The sequence below is a fragment of the Nelumbo nucifera genome, chromosome 4 (genome assembly GCF_055504915.1).
Source record: "Nelumbo nucifera cultivar China Antique chromosome 4, China Antique-T2T, whole genome shotgun sequence".
In the NCBI taxonomy this organism is placed as follows: Eukaryota; Viridiplantae; Streptophyta; class Magnoliopsida; order Proteales; family Nelumbonaceae; genus Nelumbo; species Nelumbo nucifera.
The window spans coordinates 33,958,819-33,973,042 of NC_142652.1; the positions used below are offsets into that span (position 1 = coordinate 33,958,819).

The 14,224-nt window shown below is 35.0% G+C and overlaps 1 protein-coding gene across 1 annotated transcript; it reads right to left on the reverse strand.

The window, feature by feature from the left end:
- Nucleotides 1-11,218: 11,218 nt before the first annotated feature.
- LOC104607347 (pectinesterase-like) lies at nt 11,219-13,383 on the reverse strand. The gene is made up of 2 exons (XM_010272967.2): nt 12,447-13,383; nt 11,219-12,080 (listed from the first exon to the last, which is right to left on the reverse strand). The coding sequence occupies exons 1-2, from the start codon at nt 13,345-13,347 to the stop codon at nt 11,392-11,394; spliced, it is 1,590 nt and encodes a 529-aa protein (XP_010271269.1). The 5' UTR covers nt 13,348-13,383; the 3' UTR covers nt 11,219-11,391.
- Nucleotides 13,384-14,224: the final 841 nt, after the last annotated feature.

Here is a 14,224-nt window from a genome sequence, read left to right on the forward strand (position 1 = left end):
TCTCTCTCTCTCAGACGAGGAGGAGGTAAGAAGAAGATAATAAGAATATATAATAGTTACGTATCTTTCATTCCTCATCAGAAGAAAAAGAAGTAGAAAAAGGAAGATAAAAGGAAAAATGGGATCAAAACTTGTTAAAGGTATTAACAGGCAAAAGAAAAATAAAGGGAACCAGGAAAACAGCCACCATGAACATAGAGTGCCTTCTGAAAGGTGAGTGCCAGTAAAAAAGGAATCATTTCTGAATCAACCAATTTTTCAGTCTTGGGCATGCTCAAGCCACCAGATGCAAATCCTTTTCAATTTGAGCCAGAGAAGTATATATGGATGGTTTGGTCATCTCTAAGACCATAGAAAGTGTTCTACAAGATAGATCGAAACTCCCCAAAATGAATACTCAATCAAAAACAAAAAAAATTGCCAGAAAATTACTCAAGCCCCTTATGTAGAAGATAGAGTTGTTGATATATCAACACTTTTCTTCTGTAAAATATAATTATCTTAACAAAATTTAAAAATAGAAAAATTAACAAAACTACACGCATAACATGATGCCCATGTGTTCAATAGATAATCCCCCCAATAGAAATATGATTCTTAATGAGAATAGATCGACATATGGTAATTTTGAGAGAGAAAAAGCGTTTAAGTTTCTTATATATGGATACTAAGTCATCATCCTCATCCTCCGCTAACAAATAGTACTAGAGAGATAATGTTGTCTCCAATAATGCATGGTAATTAAGGGTTTTTTTTTCCTCTTTTTTAGGTAAAAAATAATATAGAGTTGTTTAATTTTTAGTAACTAACAAAATATATATTAGATGGAGATAAGAGGACTTACTCATATCAACGAACAGTAACTTGGCAGTGATCCAAGCAATCACTCCATGCCGTGCATCTTTGCCATCTCAATAGGCAAGCTGATGATGCCCAAAGGTTTTATTGAGCTTCCATGGTGAAAGTAAGAGCAGCATCACCAAAATTGAATTGGGTTTCATCTAAAGTGACAAGAGGATTAAAGTAATGAAAACTAACATATTTCAGGCTATGGGGTTTGTCAGTGCATGTGGTGACTGGTCAGATATGACACAGTATTTATTATCTTGCAGCCAAACCCCATATCCTGAAATATGTAAAGCTTCCATTAGATCATCCCTTCTGTAACTTTAGACAAAACCCAATTCAATTCCCATGAGGTTGTCTTAATTTGATCCACCATCCAAGTAAGAAAAGAAATAAAAACATTCAGAAAATCTGATGCTTTATTTACTTCTCAATGAACCAAGAATGGGAGAAGGGCCTGATCATTATATAGGCAACTACTCTGACCCGATGAGAAACTATGAGCAATAGATATTTGAACAACTCTAAGTTTTTTTTTCTTTTTTTTTAATTTAAATATATATGTTAGATCATGCATCATGGTCATGTTTACGTAAGGAATTAATAAAGTCTGCTGGTATATGGAATTGTTAATTAATTCCATCTGGGGTTTGTTGAAATCGCTAGTATAAGCCAGTTGACTAGTTAAAGCCCAGCCCCCCAGGTAAAAACCCATGACATTGATTGCTAATCTCTCTTGCTAGGAAAGTGGTTTCCAAGCTATTAGAACCCAATGAGAAGGCTCTGAGAGTACAAGTGTATAAATAAAATTAATAAAACAAAGATTCATACATCCATTAGTCTATTCGTAAATGTTATTTTCTTGTTTTCTATATATCTTGTGTGAGCGAGCACGTAATCTGAGTCATGGCTTGGAATTCGTCAACCATATCATATGAAGCTCTCTTAGCCCTTTGGAACTGGGTTTTGAATGTTGAAGTTTGGTTTTTTAGGAATATATATATATATATATATATATATATATATATATATATCTTCAGGCAATCGAACAACTGCGTATATATCGACTATCGTCAACATGTTTAGTTATGTGATTAATGTGTTAATAGGATTGACTATAGGACTACAAAATACAAGAAAAATAATCATTCAGTTAAGGAATAAAAACCTACTCAGGAATCACCTAACAGCTTAAGGTTTTATGTTGAACAGTTCCTTAAGATGGTATAGAGCCTATTTGAATAAGTGGTTTGGTGTTCAATCCCAGTAGTTCTATTATAATTAATTAAATTTCAACAGAAAGTATGGATGCGCCTGTGCTTATTTCTAGCCCAATGGACTTTTATGTGAAAGGGTGTGTTAGAAAATAAAGTTCATTTCAAGTACTTCATCTAACAATTTAAGCTTTTAGGTTAAATGATTCCTTAGACTTACAAATCATTTCTAATATGCATGAAATTTTAATCTCAATCCAGGCCAATTATTGAAATTTTAAACCCAATTTTTATTTGAATCTAGTAATTTGGATTTTATCTGACTCCACTCTATTATCATTAAAATAAAGAAAATAACAAAATAATATTTTTTTAATATATATTTATTATATATAATATATTATTATATTACCAAATTGGAGGGGGTTCGGTCAAATCTGCATCTGATCCAATTACTAACAAATGCAGGTTTAAACATCAAAATCCGAGTAATCGGAAGTTTTTGAGGTGTATTGACAGCCCTACCAGATGTAAGGGGCCATTTGATAATGACTCAATTGGAAGAACTGAACTTTTTAGGCGTTTGTCATTTAGGCTGTGTTTGGTTGCAGTGCAATTTTATTTGCACTAGTATAAATGCATGGGAGTGTAAATGTAAAAAATGCAAATCCTCGTTTAATTTTGTTTTGGATTTTATTTTGTTCTGCTTCATGTTTTAACATACTTCATTTGTAATGCAACCAAACAAAATAAGTTAAAATTTGACACAAAAATAGGTCAAAATTTACACTCATAGCATTTGCATTTCCATGACTTTGCACCAATGCAAATTTATCAACCAAACACAGCCTTAATGAAATATATAATTGAATAGGATCTGAGTTCCTTAGTTAATAATGCAATGTTTGAGATGCCATCTTCAATATCCCTAAATATTTTATTATATGCCCTATTCTATCCACTCAAAAAGAAACCAACAAAACATTCGGTTCACAATTTAGCATTTATCGAACAGCCCCCTAATGTGGAAATCATCAATTAAAACTACGTACCCTTTTGTTTTAAACTGCATTCATGCAATAAATTTCAGATGTTGGTTTAATTATTTCCCATATTTTTTAAAGAAAGGTATTATTTATTTTATTAAAAAAGGAAAAAAAAAACGCAGAAAGTATACGCTAGGTGCACTACTAAAAGCTACTTCAATGGCACAAAATAAGACACAACTCCAAAACCAAATTCAGTTAATACTGATTTGTTGATGGTCAAAACCATCTATCTCATCCCAGAATTGGACCTAACAAGAAAAAGAAAAAGAAACCCCTATATTATATATATTATATAGGGGTGTCAATTGGACTAGATTTGGTCCAATCCGATCCAGTCCAATGTGAGTCCATTATAAATGGATCAGGTACAATCCAATCCAACGAATGTTTTGGATTAATTTGGACCGGTCCAATTTAATGTCTGGACCGTCCAATCTGTTTAAATTTATTTTGATTTAGACTAGTTTCAACCCAAACCCGGTCCATTGACACATATATTCTTATATTATATCAATGGATCAGATATTGGCTTAATCCAACCCAATTCAATATAAATTTGTTAAAGGCGGACCAGGTCCAATCTAATCTAATAAATATTTTGGACCGGATTGGTCCAATCAAATATGTCTTGTTGGTCCATCCAATTTGTCCAAATTGATTTTGGACTGGATGGGGTCCAATCCAAAACCGGTCTATTGACACCCTTACCTATATAACAGTTCCCCTTCTATGTATAATGTATTCATCTTGCTTTACTTTTTCATTGAATTTTTTTTACACTTTTGCTTTCAAAAAGCCTTATAAGAAAAATTTTTTATAGTAAATAAAAAAAAAAGAAAAAAGTGAGAATTACAATCTGTACAATGTATGCCACCAGCCAAGCAAAAAGAGACCTGGGCAAAAAGGGACACTTGAGACTAAAATAATAGGAGGGGTGAGTAAATAGTTTGGTTCTATCCAAAACCAAATGGAACCAACCTCGAATTGACCCTACCCATTCTGTTATCAGTAGGTTTGGATTCAACTTCTTCAAACCAACCCCCACCCAGTCCAGTTCCAGGGTTTAGAGGTTTTCCCTACCTAAACTGACTTTAGTTGGCTTTGGTGAAACTGGTTTTGGTTGACTTTGATGGAACCAACCTAGATTAGCCTTGGTGGAACCAGTCTTAGTTGACCTTGGTGGGTCTGGCCTTGATTGAACTCAAGCCACTGAGGTGAGTTGTTTATTTTTCTTCATTTTAATATTTGAATATGTATAATAAGTAATATAAAAAAGTAATATTTAAAAAATTTAAATTATATTGATAAGTTTTGAACTATATTTTATTAATTATTATTATTATTATTATTATTATTATTATTATTATTATTATTATTATTATTATTATTATTATTATTATTATTATTATTATTATTATTATTATTATTATTATTATTATTGTTGTTGTTGTTGTTGTTGTTATTGGTGGTGGTGGTGGTGGTGGTGGTGGTGAAGGTTATAATTTCAAAAACTCTACAACATTTATAGCTATCTAATTTGATTCTTAATGTTATGAAATATTTATGTTTAAAAAAAACATTCATTTTTAGGTAAAGAAAGAACAGTAAGTTTCATGGATAGACTCTGGAATTAACCTTGAAACTGCCAAAGGCCAAAACCAACCTTGAAACTAATCTTGACGGGGGAGGTTTTGATTCCAAAAACCTATAACCAACCCCTATAAGATAGGTTCTAGGTTCTGCCTTGGAACCAACAAACCCAACCAACCCATGCTCGCCCCTATGAATACTCATAATATAAAAAGTTCAATGGATGTATTTCAAATAATTGTTAAGGCTGTATTTGTTTCAATGTAAAGGAGATAGAGAACGGGCAAGAAACCTTACCTCTCTGTAAAAGGAGCTACAATAAAGATCTTTACTCAATGTTAGTCTCAACCACATGGGTCCTTTCGAAAGGGGATAGACTAGTATAGATATATACATGTCCTTTGGCACTCATTTTTACAACTCTTGTACTATGGTATGTTGTGTTTTGTACCATTGCCACTTCCATTTACAATGTTTTAAATTGGTCAAAACAATATTTATGAAAATATATATATTTTTTTAGCACAAATATTTCTTTTTTTTTAGTATTGAATCACATGTCGTGTGCCTCCATATGGGCCATAGATCATTTTTTCTTTGCATGGTACAACAAACTAATAACTCTTCTCTGAAAGGTGGTGGAAGCCCATAGCGGGGCTCGAAACCGCACCTCTTCTGGGACTACCCAGTTTACATATCAACCGAGCCACCACTCAATTGGTAACACAAATGCTTTTAAGTTATCAACACAACATTTAATACCATTTTTATGTCAATACCCAATCGAATGCATATATTTTTTAGTGGAAGTGGTTATCTAATCTGATGTGACAAGACAATTTCTCAAAAAATTTGTTTAGATAAATTCTAAATGTTTCTACTAGAGACAACAATAATACCAAATACAACCTATATCATTATACCAAGCAATGGTTCCTACAAGTTTAAGATGAGAAATATAGCTGAATATTTTGCAATGCAATTTTAATAACCTTAACCGTATGTGTGGTAACAGAAATTTTCATAACCTTTTGTGTTGAAGCAATAGAGACCAAACAAAAAAAATGAAGTGGCTCATTCAATATCTTATAGTAAATTGAAGTATTTTTATTTCCGATGCTGATTGGGAAATCACAATATAATCATTTCAGTCTACATGGCTTAATCAAGACCATCCAATTAATCATTTCCCTTTAACTAGCTTTTCTAGACCAAAAGATCAGCAAAATTCTGCAATTTTATTCAATCTTTGTTTGTTAATTTATCTCTCATTTCTGATATTAATGGCACTCACATTGTTCTAGTTCCCAAGAAAGAAGATGTGTCATCACCTTGTGATTTTAGACCTATCGGACTTGCAAATACTACTTATAAACTAGTTGCAAAAATTCTTGTGAGCAGAGTGAAGGAGTTCATGCACAAATTTGTCTCACCTTACCAAAATGCTTTCTCTCCTAGAAGACAAAATTTTTAATAACATTATTCTTGCTGGAGAAGTGGTACATTCAATGAAAAAGTTAAAATTCCCAAGGCATAATTTAAGTTATTGCATGATGAAAATCGATCTCTCTAAAAAATTTGTATGAAATGTTTGGGCTACTCTGAAGATGTCTACAATCTTATTTACCCTTGCTTAGCTTCACCTTCAATGAAAATTCTTATTAATGGTGCCCCTAGTGAATCTTTCAAACCAAGTCGGGGGCTTCAACAGGGTTGTCCACTATCCCCTTACCTCCTCATCATCTACCTGGAATATACTCACTCTGCGATTGGTTTAGCCATCAGAGACCACAGTGGATCTTTCATCCTTGGGAGGACTCTAAGCCTCAGTTGCTCCTCTCCTGAACAGGCAGAAGCTTATGCATTTCTTGAAGGGCTCTAATGCGCTCAATTGCTTGGTCTCAGATCAATTCAAATTGAATTATGTGATGCAAAATCAGTTATTGATCTCCTTTCTTCAAACGCAGAACCACCTTAATTGGAGGCTACATGTTATTATTCTTGAATGCAAGCACCTGAGTTCTCTCTTTTCATCTCCAAGCTTCCTTTTCACATCTCACTCCTGTAATAGGTTAGCTCATCACGAGCTAGCCAGCTATGCTTCAAGCATAAAAAATCAATGACCTAGTCATCTCCTCCTAATTTTGTCAGGTCTTTTGTATTGGACGAGATGCAGATTTGAATCTTTTATTTAACGGTTTACTGTTGATAGCAACCGAATGGGTTTGAGTTTGACAAGCAATTCTCTCCTTCAGCAGATTGGTCAATAATCTAGATTTATTTCTCCATTTTTTGTCAATTTCTTGGACTAGTTTGGCTGGTGCTGATTGTAATATCTTGTATTCTGATTTTTTAATGAAATTGGCCACATGTAGCTTAAAAAATTGAACCATTATAGCAGTGAATTTTTAATTTTAGAAACTCATCAGTGCCTAGGTCATACACTTTATGTGTCACATGTTTTTTTTTGAAAGAGGTAAAGTATAAAATTGTATTAAAAGAAAGAAAAAAGAAAATACAAAGAAAGCTCTACAAAAGGAGCTCATATCCAAAACACAAAAAAAAAAATAGACAATATAGTCCCAACCACAAGAAAAATATATTTATTTTTTAGCTTTCAAACTGAACGCGAGCATAACAATGTTTAAGTTGAACCGATCCTAGACACATAGAAGTTGGGCTCAGCTCAACTCAATAGCACCCGTACTCTAGAGTTGCCTCCTGCTCCCCTTAGGATTCTAGGGAATTTGGATGTTCAACTTGGTCCATTACTCTACCTTATAACCAATTTCTCATTTTTCTAAACCCCGAGAGGTAGAGTTACTCCAAGAAACTTTCCCATCCTCAACTACAACTCCACTCGCTGATCAATGGAATCATGAGACTTGTCACCTGCCCCGCTCCAACTCCATCAGACACACAAATATGAGAATCTTGGGATGTAGGAGATGGAGGGGTGGCAATTAGGTGGGTTTGGGTTGAACTTCAACCCACTGATCCGTTAGTAATCCATTTGGAAAAAATATAAATGGGTTAGTTTGAACCCAAACCTGCCTTGACCCAATCTAATCCGTTTAACCCATTAATTTTTTAAGTCATTAAAACACAAAATAAATTTAAAAAATATGGAAAAATAAATAAAATGCAAGAACATTTACAGAAAATATAGCAAAAATTATAGAAAAATGTAAAATTGCAAAAAATAATGAAAATTGTAGAAATAATGCATAAATTATAGAAAATGCAAAAAAAAAACAGAAATTACAAAAAAAAATATTAAAAAACATAGAAAAACCTAAAATTATAGAAAAATAACAGAAATTTCTGGAAAATATAACAAAAATATACAAACACACACAAAAAAAATTGAAGATAAACAAAGGTGGTCTGCCTTGCTAGTTTGAACTGCTGGGTGGTTGTTATGCTTGTATATCCAGATCTCATGTTCAACTTCGATTCCTCCACCAAGTCCCGAGTTAGGAGCTTGGGGATAGCAGATCGAGGTTTTGGAAGATAAGAACATTGAAGCTTGGATGGTGGACATTTGATGTTGTTATTACTATTTTTTGTATCCGGGTTGCAAAAACAAAAATATATATTATATAACATATATATTTATTTTTATATAATATAAAATAAGTATATTATAGGTCGGGCTTGAAGTATTAGGTCCAAGCCCAGGCTTGATGCAGGCCCAGGCTTGGAAATTTGCGAGCTGGGTTTCCAGACCGGGACAAGAATGATCACCCCTAGGTGTAAGAGAGAGGTGAAGAGAAAGAAAAGAAAGGAAAATAGAGGGAGAAAAAGAAAATGGGGTGGCATGCATTGAGCTATTTGCTTTAACTAGTAAATGCGAACGTGCAATGTCATTGCACATGAGAATGTTTAATAAATAAGAATGTCCATGAACAAAGATAAGTAATGGAGGCATGGTGTGTGTTGGTGGATTTAAATTTTGCATTCCATCATCAACAAAAATATTTCTTATTTATCATACTTATTTTTGTGTGATATGATAAATATAAAATATCAGCGATTTATGCATAATTTTTTACAAAATTTTTGTACTATCTATTGATTTTTATCAAATTTTAAATTTTTATTATTTAAATATGACAATGTGAGGACCCACATGATTCAAAAGAAAGATTGCTTTCATTTTTTGGTGGTTTTAAACTTCATGTTTCCTTTCTATATTTAACAAAAATAATTCTTGTGTATGACATTTATCTTTGTATAATGTCACAAGTGTATAATATTAGAGAAGTGTCAAGCTTTTTCTAATATTTTTTGTATTTTTTATATATTTTTTACAGAGAAGTACGGACAAGTCCAATGTAGATTTCTGATTTCCACTACAGAGTTATAAACATTCAAAAGGTCAAAAACCCACACTCTATATATGCACCCCTACAACACCCATGAATTGGCATCAATTCCAAGCTGGCATCTACTCCAAATGTACTTTGAACTTACAAATTCTGACCCTGGGCTGAACTGTCATTCTCCCTATTTTTTATTTTTATTATGTTAACAAAAATAATTCCTGTAGGCGTTAGCACAATGGCTGGGTTGTTCCATTATAACCTAGGTGATGAGTATTAAAATCTGGGTAACAACCTCTCTGTGTATTTACATAGGGGGGTAAGTCTATATAGATCTATCACTCCTAGACCCCTCATTGATGGGAGCCTTGTGTAGGGGCTTCTATTTTTTAATCTTTATTATTTAATTATAACATCATTGGTTGACCTATTTTACCAAAACACTTGGATTATTGACCTAATGCATAGATGGAAAAAATCTATGACACTTCTCTAATATCATATGTTCATCATATTATCTACAATCATTACCATCATCATCAAAAATTGTGCACACAGCACAGTTAGTCTCAAGGTTTTCAAATTTTCCTCTTTCCTTTTTAGCGCATGCATGCAAATGACTTCTGTGTGAATCCAAACCAAAATGATAATCCAAAAAAAATGATAGTAGCAAATCCTTGCCATTGTCATCATCCCTTTCTCCTCCTCTCACTCACTTAAGAAGAAGAAGAAGAAGAAGAGCAGCAGCAACAGCAGAAAATTAATTCAATTACGACAACCACTATTATATAACATAATTATAATATGGAGAAGCACCATGGAGGGGAGATGGGGGTGGTCGATTTTTCAAAGGGAATGTCTCTTCAAAACCCAATAGAGCAGGTGCAGATATGCTTAAAGACTTGAAAATGGATTGGTCTTGGCTTTCTAAGTAGTCATAGCCGGTGGAGGCCGCCATTGTCACCGCTACCAGAACAATTCAAGGCGCAGCTATTGCTTTCTTCATGAGCACCCTCACCAAAGACGTTTCCTCTTCATTCCCCACTCCTCCCTCAACCAAGCCCAGGTTCCACATCCCACCTCATATTTATCTTTTTCGCAAATATATATATATATTAAAATGTAAATTTCTATGAATGGAGTCATTTTTTTTTCTAATTTTCTATGAATGGAGTCTTAAATTTTCTATTTATAACTGTTGTTGGTTTGGTTTACTGTATATCAATTAAAGTTTATATATATATATATATATAGATATATATTAAAATGTAAATTTATTCCCATGATAGCTCAAGGGGTAAATTCTGTTCAACCAAAATTCCCAAAAAAGTAAGACCCATTTGCACTTTTATAAGTAATATAACTATAGATATAAATATACAGAACAGCTGAAAATTGCTGAACTGAATGAATTATTGTTTTGAGTAAATAAATTATTAATGACGTTGCAAAGCTGCTTTCAAACAAAGCTGATTTTATATACTCATAATTGGAAAGCAAGTGATTAGATAATGGAATCTTTAAGTTAGTTTGGTTTAATGTATCAAATAAAGCTTTTATATTAAAATATAAATTTGCTCCCATAATAGTTCAAGATCAAGAGGTAAATTCTATCCAATTAAATTTTCAAAAAGTGAGATTATAAATTTTTTTGAGATGGAAAGAGATAATTCAAATCAAATAGAAGTTTTATTCTTTTTAATTTCCAAGCATTAAATTTGATTATCAATAATTTGTTGTTTTCAGTTAATGGTTTCCTGTTGGTCACTCGTAATCCAATCCACCCAAACCATTAAATTTTTCTTTTTTGGTTACCCAACCCGCTAATGACCCAGATTAAATGGATACAACCTAATCCATCAATTAATGGTTGGGGTTCGATGGGTTAGCGGCCGGGTTGGGTTGATAAATTGCCACCCCTAGTAACCGGTCTCATTGCATCTAAGAAAACTGAACTCAGAAAAATCGCAAGTAATTGGACCCACCTTCTGAACCTCATGAACTTCATTTGCTGACTTATCTAGCTTCTTAGGTTGATTCCCCTCAGCAAAAAAGAGGAAAATTAACTTCCCGAAAATGATCATCCAGAGAGAGAAAGCAACACGTCTTTGAAGAACGTTTGCAAGAGAGTTTAATTAATTAAAATCCATAAATTATGATCAGCCACGCCCTATAAGATGTGTGAATTGAAAACTCCATGCATTAATATTTATTGGCAAGAGCATAATAATTGATACATTTTCAATTCAATACAATGATACAACCCATATTTCAATTATTTCTGTACTCTAAAGATCTCATAGAAACTTGGTAGAAATAGCCCATTTGTGTGATTGTGTCTACGGATAGAGAAAAATCGACAACAAGTCACAGCCCGGAAGTGAAAGGGACTCCGGTGGCCGCGATCCAAGAGCCTCCTCCCAAGAAATTCTCCACTGTAAACTTCCCGGCATCAGAAGCACTCATGACATGAAACCCCGGCCACTTTACACGCCGGCTGGTGCTTGCACCGCCACCTATGTTCATATACTCCCCATAATACAAAGTACTCAACGCAAAGTTGCCACTCCATTCAAGCCATCCGGCCGGGTCGACCAAGCTATCAAGAGATGTCTTCATGAAGACTGTCCTTGAGTACTTTTGCCATGGCCGGCCAAGGTAGGTCTTGAATGAACCCTGCACAGGTCTTAAGTCCGAAGCGGCCGTGACCCGTGAGTTGTGGATGGAGATGCCTGTATTCTCGTTGGGGTCTGTCCGTCCCTGAGCAGTCACCGTATTCTGCTGACCGCTCATGGGCTTTCTAACGTAAATGTTGCAATTCTGGAGAACAGCGACAGCATCTCCGAAGATGAAATCAACCGTGCCGTAGATGTCACAGTCGCGGTAGAATTGGCGTTGAGAGTAGACGTATAAGGTGTCCTGGTAACCCTTGAAGCTGCAACGGTAGAACACTGAGAGATCAGAACCTGAGCGGAGGGAAACTGCTTGGTGCTTCTGGGGTCCTGCTGTGTTTTCGAATGTCATGTCCCGAGCAATGAATCCATCGCCAGTGACCGCTGGAGGAGATAAAAATGAAGCAATGTAAGTCACATTCGCATAATCAAAAATATGTATGTGTGTGCGTGAGAGAGAGAGTGAGAGATGTCTCATTGAGTTGGCCCAAGGAAAATGGAAAAGAAGAGTGCAACCTTTGTATAAAAGATAGACCAGTAAGAGTATAAACTTCATATAGATAGTACAAGCAAGAACAATAAAAAATGCCTCAAATAGAGAAATCAAGGCATAAGAAGTTCAAAAGTTCTGTGATGTTTTAAGAAATATTTTTTCTTTAGTTGCAAGTTAATCAATTAATAAACAACTAATAAATATCTTTGCTTCACCGGATTTGAATTGATAATTCATGCATGAAGAGTAGAACTCACCAACTGTAGCTGTTCGGAAAGTGGTGGAACCATCTTGAACGTTCTTGCTGCCCGTAACGGTTGTAGCATCGATCCCGTCTCCGATCAACATGATGTTTGAAGCTGTAATCTCAACGTTTTCTCTGTAAACACCCCTTTTCACATATATAACAAACCTCTTCCCACTTCTCTTGGGTGAAGCAGCCACTGCCTGAGAGATGGTCTTGTAGTTACCAGACCCATCTGCGGCCACCACAACGTCAGCTTGTGAAGCTGCACTGGGTGACTGAAGAAGCTTTCGGTCTGCAGCAGAGACCCATGTCGGAAAGCCATCAGAAAGCAACCGGCGATTACCACCTTGCTTACCCAACAGAGACGCTGCTGACGAAGCTGCTTCCTTGTTTATGGCAAGCGAATTGCTGACCATCTTGGAGAAGTTGCTCAACATGAAGGGAAAGGAAGATAAGTAAGAAGATTTGCCTAACTCAATGAAGCCGTTTTGGCATGTCTGCTGGTTGGTGATGGCGGCACTCAGCCATGTCTGAGCATCGGACCAACTCAATGGATTCTTAGACCCCAATGCGCGGTTAAGCTGGGTGACTGTGTCAGCGTAAAGCTCCACACAATCATCCCATGCTATCCTGGCCTTCTCATCAAATGAGCTCACGTCCATGGCAGAAATGAGCCCATAGGCTCGTTGGGCTTGGTCCAGGGTGGAACCAAGGGCAGCATCACGAAAACTGAATTGGGTTTCATCTAAAGTGGCAAGAGGTTTAGAGCCCATGAAAGACTCACATATTTCAGGATATGGGGTTAGGCTACAAGAAGATATCGTATCACTATTCACTCCCCCAATGACCAAAGCGAAAGAAATACAAACAAAACCCAACGACACAAGCTTATCCATGGAGACCCTGCACATTTTCTAACTTACTACCCTAATTTCCTGATGCTTCAACTTCCAATACTTATAGAATGCAGAATTGAGCTCCTTTTATAGGCAAAAGTTCGGCTCTGAGGGGGTTTTAAGTACTTGTTGGGCCATGCAGATAAGATGTTAGGTTAAGAGAGAATCATAGTTTAGTATTATTAAATATATATATATATATGGTAGTTCTTGAATTAATTCCTAGCTTCTATGGTTTGTTTAGGCCGGTAATAATGTAATATAGACCATTGGGTTTTATATAATCCACATAAAGACATTTGATTTTTCCACAAACAGCCACATATGACATTGATAGGCAACCTATTTGGCCAACGATATTGATTCCAATCTGCTAGGGACAAGGCCTAATGAAAAGTCCTTGAGAGCAAACGTACATCATATAATATAACACATGATGAATCAATTCATAAATAATACTCAGAATTTGCTTTGAAGGGCAATTCCTTTTATTTTCTTCCTTTTCTTTATTCTCCTCATCTATCCTATCTCCTATCGGTAGCCTTGGGCGAAATATATCAAATCGTCGGCCTCAATGCCTAACGGCTTTCAGAATTCATGTCCTTATCAAATGGGTTTAATTAGGAGGAATTATTAATTGGGTGATCAACAACCATGTATCCTTCTCTTCAGTCTTTTGCTTATTTTTTCAAGAGCAGGTGAAGTTCACCCATCACCCATAAATGGCAGCATGGAATATACAACATAATTTTAAAGCAGTAAGCCCCCCAGCTTCAGGATTTGTGGAAACAACTTTCAAAACACTTTTTAGCTCAATTTTACTTCCCACAGCCCAAACCTCAACACAACATGATACTTATCCAATCGGGGCCTAAATTTACATATAATTTGG

Excerpts from the sequence above, each read along its gene's own strand:
- LOC104607347 (XM_010272967.2), bottom strand. The coding sequence starts at position 13,347 with ATGTGCAGGGTCTCCATGGATAAGCTTGTGTCGTTGGGTTTTGTTTGT. Across the intron at positions 12,081-12,446 it reads TTTCCGAACAGCTACAGTTG|CGGTCACTGGCGATGGATTC; the intron begins GTGAGTTCTACT and ends TATCTCCTCCAG.